Source organism: Psammomys obesus, unplaced genomic scaffold, assembly GCF_907164565.1.
Source record: "Psammomys obesus unplaced genomic scaffold, mPsaObe1.curated_primary_1811, whole genome shotgun sequence".
NCBI classification, from domain to species: Eukaryota; Metazoa; Chordata; class Mammalia; order Rodentia; family Muridae; genus Psammomys; species Psammomys obesus.
The window spans coordinates 2,990,207-2,996,239 of NW_026592636.1; the positions used below are offsets into that span (position 1 = coordinate 2,990,207).

A 6,033-nucleotide genomic window follows, 5' to 3' on the forward strand; every position below is an offset into this window, starting at 1 on the left:
AATGGCTCAGCCAAGAACACTTGCTTCTCTTCCAGAGTTGATGAGTTTGATTCCAATATCTGTCTCGGGTGACTCCCAACCACCTGTAGATGTAGCTCCAGGGCCTCTGGCCTCCATGGGCATCTGCACACGTGCACATGCCCCACCCTTTTTAGTTTTCTTTTTTTTATGTGTTTTTTAATTAAGAGGAAGAGTGAAGAGAGTAGGGAAGGGGGCCTAAGGGTTTAGTCCAGGCAGACAGTCTTTCTGACTGCAGCACCTGGCCTGGGAGCAAGACCTGGGGCTGAATCACAGGAGTGTATGAGAGGGAGTGGCTAAGCCTGGGACACCATCAGTTAGCATCCCTGGCAGGGACAGGGAAGTAAGGGTTGCACTGCCTATGAGGTTGGAGTCGCCCTTCATGTGGAGCCTCTGTGGACTCTAAGCTCCCCTGATCTGCAAAGGACCACAGGCAGCCAGGTGAAACCAATGCCGGCAGCCTGTCCTGCAGCCTGGGAGACCAGAAGGTAAGGCTCAGCTCAGTCTAGCATGGGCACTGGCTTTTCTGTCACCTGTTTTCCTCTCTGATGCTCTGGTATATGCTTCCTGTTCGGAGCCAGTTCTCCCCTTTCTGTCTCCATAGCCACTGCTCCTGGGTGGCACTGTATCCATTTGTGCCTTTGCTTGGGCCAGCAGCACACTAGATGGCTGCATCAGACTGAGCTGAGCATCAGATAACTGTCCCTGAGAGCAGCAAGCGCTGACGGGTGCTTTGCAGTCCGTGAGGAATTCCGGTTTAACCCTTACCTAATGCATGTGTGAACATCTACCGTTACCTTTTAAAACACACTAGTGGGGAGCCAGAGAGATGGTTCAGCAGATAAAGGCACCTACTGCCAAGCCTGTTAATCTGAGTTCAGTAGTACCCCTGGTGCATGCGTGGGCGAGCATACACACACATACATACACACACACACACACACACACACACACACACGAGTGCACACGCTATAATAACCACACTGGAGGTAGTAGTGATGGACTGCAACAGAGAAGAACCAAACAGGCCCAGATACTTGCTAGTTTTTATTGTGTCACACAATATAATTACTGCAAGACATCTTAATTATAATAACAGCATCAAGGCATAGAACAGGGTTGGCATGAGGAGCTGGCAGAAGTTTCTTCTCGGCCTAGAGTGACTTTAAATTACAGCGTAGGACACATGTGCCCAGAGGGGAGGCTTTCAGGACTGCTCTAGGGCTTCCGAGGCTGTGGCCACAGGGAGGCCAGGCAGGCTGTCGAGGGCCCCGGCCTCTGAATAAGGAGAATGATCAGGTACTTAGGGTGAGAGATCACACTGCAGCACCATGGAGGGGTGAGTTCCCACTGTGGGGACCCTGACCTGGGGACAGCATCTGTGTGTCTAACCTCTGAAGGACAGCTACTCTTCAAAGAGGGCAGGCCAACGGAGGTGTGAAGATGATGTCCAAGAACACTTAACCCGTGTTACAAGATCAAAAGTGGCAACACAGGACCCTGGCAGAGCTGAGGTGCTTCTGCAGGAACAGTCATGTGGAGATTTCCGGAAAGCCCTAGCACTTTCTAGAGGCCTGGGGACCTGAGCTTGGAGGCTCTGATACCATCTTCTCCTATACTCTCCTGCCCTGTTGGTTGGTTTTACTTTTTTAGAGACTTCATTTTATGTGTTGGTGGTATGTGTGTGTGCTCCTCCTTGAAGCCAGAAGAGGGTGTAAGATCTGGAGCCGAGTTCTAGGAGGCTGTGAGCCACCTGACACGGGTGCTGCAAACTGAAGTCCAGCCCTTGGGAAGAGCAGTAAATGCTCTCAAGCACTGGGCCATCTCTCCAGTACCCCCACACACACTGGTTTTAATCTCCTGCCCTTCCGCTGCTCTTGGGGCAGAAAATTGAGAGAAAACAGCTCCCAGAGCCCACCTGCCAGGCACTGTGCAAACAGAATATGGCTTCTTGTGGCCTCACAAGAACCTGGCTTGAGGTGTGACAAAAATAGGGGCAGGAGAGTGACCTGTGCCCACAGCTTCACTCTCTCTTCAGTAGTGACATCACCCTGACACTCAGCCCCAGCACAGGATGTTTGAGTGTGGTGTACCTCAGTCCTCTCACAGGGCAGAGGAGGGTGATGGGTGCTTCCCGTGGTTTTCCATGGAATTCTCTTTCACTTGTAACCCTGCCAGTGCTGGGACACCCACAACCCAATATGCCATTTTAGATGAAAAAACTTTCATACCTTTAAGGTGCAGGAAGCTCAGAAACTCCATTATGGTGCGCACAACATTGCTCTCAGGCAGGAGCCCGTCAATGCTGCCTGGACAGTGGAAAAGAACAGTGTTCGCAGCCTCCTCCACCTTCCCATCACCCATCCGAGGCCAGGGAGGCTAGCTGAGCATACGAGGGCATCCTAAGCCATCCAGGGCCTCTCTAAAGAAGCAGAGGGTCCTGGGCCAGCTGCCTCCTAGCTGCACGACCCATGGCTTTGCTCCCAGTCCTGGCAGTTGAGAGGTGTGAGGCTGCAGGCTCTCAGATGACCATCATACACTTGAGAGTCCCAGGGATGAGAGGATGCACATGAGGGGACTCAGGCCTTACCTGGTCTTCCTTCCTCCATTTCCGGTTGAAGCTCCCTCTTGCCTGTGAGACCATGCTTGTCACTAAATGACCTGTGGTTGTCAATGGCATCTGTTTGCAGACCAGAGAGGACCTTCTGTCACTGTGCTTTATCCCATTTTCACCCCCAGGGACCCACACACAGCTGGACCACCAGTATAAGCCTGTGTGTGGACGCCCCAGAAGAGGAAAGAGGGAGCCTGCACAGGGCCCTGGGCAGGTCTTGTCAGCCCTATGCCCGTATTTCCCAAAGGGTGACCACACACATGCAGCATGGACATACGGCTTCCTACAGGCTCTGGGGCTGGGAAGCATGAGCCTCTCTCCACTGGCGCCTCCACACTGGTGGATGGGGATACGGGATGCATTTACCCATGTGTCGGGATAGTGAGCGAGCACTTAAGACGGACAGGCATCTCAGATCCAGCTGTGCATGTAAATTTGAAATTGGCAGCTAACTAGACAACTCTCAGGAGGGAGCTAATGTCTTCCACTCCTTTGGGATAGTTCACATCTGAAGGCATTAATGCAAGTCACAGCCAGAACACCTACTAGGGACTAGGACAGGCGGGGAGAGGGGGGAAGAGGGCAGCACCAGATGCCTCTGTCTGCAAGTGCCTTTCTCCTCTGCGGCTGCCCTCACCACAGAGCTGTCTTCACTCCCTGGTGATTCCACAGCCCCGAGCAAACGCCCCATCTCTGGTGATTACATGTAACAGAATGTTCTCACTACCGGGGAAACAGCACGAGGACGCAGACTTGCCATCCACATAACTTGGGTGATCTGCCCCACCCCACCACGTGTGGCTGGGAGCCAGCAAAGTCCTCAGAGTCTAACCCTCCTCAACCTTGAATGCAGAGAAAGTACTAGTGACATAGGTCAAAGTGAGACCTGAACCACAGGGACAAAGGTAGTGTAGTGAGAGGGGCTGGGTTGACGGAGGGGCTGGGACTTGGGGAGCAGGTTTAAGAAAGAAACCATCTCAAGGTGGGCTGTCTGGCTACCTTCAGCCTGTCAGGTTATCAGAGGGACAGCTTCAGGATTCTATGACATGGAGGAGGGGTAGGGAAACCCAGGGATCCAGAAAGAGGGCTCAAACAGAACTCCAAGGAGACCTGACTCTCCCAGAAAATTTGAACAAAGCCCCATGGAGAGGCAAGGTGGGCAAGTGAGAAACTTCTGGAAAGAACATGCTGAAGTTGGAGGTGTAGAGCAGAGATGAGGTCCCTGGTGAGCCCAGGAGGTGTTGCAGTGCTGAGTGGGCCAGAGCAGCTTTCAGGAGTGGAAGGGAAAGGAGGTTAGGCCAGAGCAGGTTCTCAGACGCTCTGCCTAGATGTAGCAAGGAGGGTAGGCACTGGGGTTTCCGGGCCAGTATGGGTGAGATCGGGAGACCCCAGGAATGAGCTCAGCTGCTATGAGGGGCCAGGCCTTTCAGGAAAGGGGGAAGCCCCCACCCCACCCCTCACCATGCATCAGCTGTTTTAAGGCGGCAGCGGGTTAGGCTAATGGAAACCCGCAGTCCCCACAGCCACATGGGAATGCCCCCTGCTTCTTTTCATCTGAGGGTAAGTGGGTTAGGAGAACAGCGCCTGCCTCCCACAGTCATATCAGGACCCACAACCCAGCCTCAGCCGGCCCGCCCTGCATCACTCACGTGGGCCCAGAAGGTAGCCAGCGCTGTTCAGAGTCCAGCCTCTCTTCTCCTTTGCCTGAAACAGGATGACAGTGGGGGTCAGCCTAGGTCCCTGGGCCGAGAAGCAGAGCCTCCTGAGCCTGGCTCCCCAGCACAACACAGAGCAGAAGCCTGAACATCCGGGCTGCCTGGAGGGACTGCCTTTAACCTGAATGCACCACTGTGTGCCCTAACTCGGGTCCACTGATGTTCAAGCCCGAGCAGAGCTCAGCTGTTGCTAACCCACTGCCTTGTCCTCTTCAGAGCCTTACTCCTGAGCAACCTCAGGGCTGAGGGCTGTTCCTCCAGCACTCCCGGTCTCCAGGGGAGGTGAGTCTATTTACCACAAGCATTGGCCAACAAATGGGAGCTTTTCCCCTGCTGTTCTGTTGAGACAGCGCCTTGTATAGCCCAGGCTGGCTTAAAATTCGGTATGTAGGGGAGGTTGGCCTTGAACTTTGATCCTCTTGCCTCCACCTCCCTCCTGAGCGCTGGGATTACAAACCTGGGCCTTACACCTGCCCCATGAGCCATTTTGAGGTGGTGTCTAGCTGGTCCTCAACCCTCCTCCTGGGACCCTCCCCACCCCCCAGCAGCTGCAGGGACATGCCCCTACCCCCACCCCTGCTGTGGGAAGAATGAACCATTCTTTGCCCGGGGCTGATCCTCATGTCGTCCTCTTTACTGGTTCCCAGCACTTACGGGCATCCCGAGCCCCAGAGTGGCCGACAGGGTGGCAGCCAACAGGAGCCAGGCTAGCAGGAGAACGCCGCCTCTGGCCATCTGGAAGGAGAGAAGAGGATGAGCTGTCTGTCATCCTGAGCAGACACACACACACACACACACACACACACACACGTCTGGGGGCCACGTGGACCTCGGACTGCGAAGACCTCGGGGTGGGAGCGGCGGCTGATGGGGACAGAGCTGTGCGGGGTGCGGGCGCAGGGACAGGCAGCCACTGCGGGACTAGGGCCGGCGAGCCTCGGCGGGGCGGGGTGGGGCGCGGTTACCTTGCGCTGCGGTGGGAACCGGGAACCGGAGCGGCTGGTGGGTGCGGGTCCCGGTGCCTCACGGTCAGGCGTGGTGTGGAGTGGCGGGCGGGCGGGTCCCTCACAGCATGGCGCGGCGCAGCGGCGTGGAGAAGCGCACGAGGATCCCTCGACGTGTCCGCGGCGGGAGACGAGCCGCCGCCGCTATTTATGCCGGGTGGGAGCTGCCGCGTCACCGGCTCGGCACCGCCTCCCGACAGTCCCAAGGGCCGCCGTGACCGGAACCCGCCAAAGAGGACCACCCCCAGCCCCAGGCCGTCCCCCAGGCCATCCCTGCATCACAGAGCCACCCTCCACCCTTCTACCCGTGCTCACACAAGAGTGAGTCCCAATGCCCCATCTCGAGGCTGCCCAGGGCCGGGACTGGGAGGGACCACCCCACACAGCTCAGGCTAGACCAGTCACAGGCACCTCCGAAAACCGAGGTCCCGGGTCCTGCTCCAAGCAAGGATGTGACTGCAGCTTCCCCACCCTGGGCCCGGAGACCTCCACTTCTGTGTTGCTGGGGGAAGAAAAAAAAAAAAAAAGGTGGGCGGGCAGCCATTCAGGGCTGAGGGTAGGGTGGAGGGAGGCTGGCCGCTGTGCACCGTTCCTCCAGCACGCTAGCCATCGGTTCTTCCTCTCTCCTGAGCGGGCTCTGCGGTTGAGTCCTGCGGAGCCCAGAGTGAAGCCCCAGGCAGGC

General features: G+C 56.5%; 1 protein-coding gene across 1 annotated transcript; it reads right to left on the reverse strand.

The window, feature by feature from the left end:
• Positions 1-1,052: 1,052 nt before the first annotated feature.
• Positions 1,053-5,468, reverse strand: Gal (galanin and GMAP prepropeptide). The gene is made up of 6 exons (XM_055614717.1): positions 5,313-5,468; positions 5,002-5,082; positions 4,282-4,336; positions 2,609-2,698; positions 2,250-2,327; positions 1,053-1,296 (listed from the first exon to the last, which is right to left on the reverse strand). The coding sequence occupies exons 2-6, from the start codon at positions 5,080-5,082 to the stop codon at positions 1,226-1,228; spliced, it is 375 nt and encodes a 124-aa protein (XP_055470692.1). The 5' UTR covers positions 5,313-5,468; the 3' UTR covers positions 1,053-1,225.
• Between the last annotated feature and the right edge of the window lie 565 nt (positions 5,469-6,033).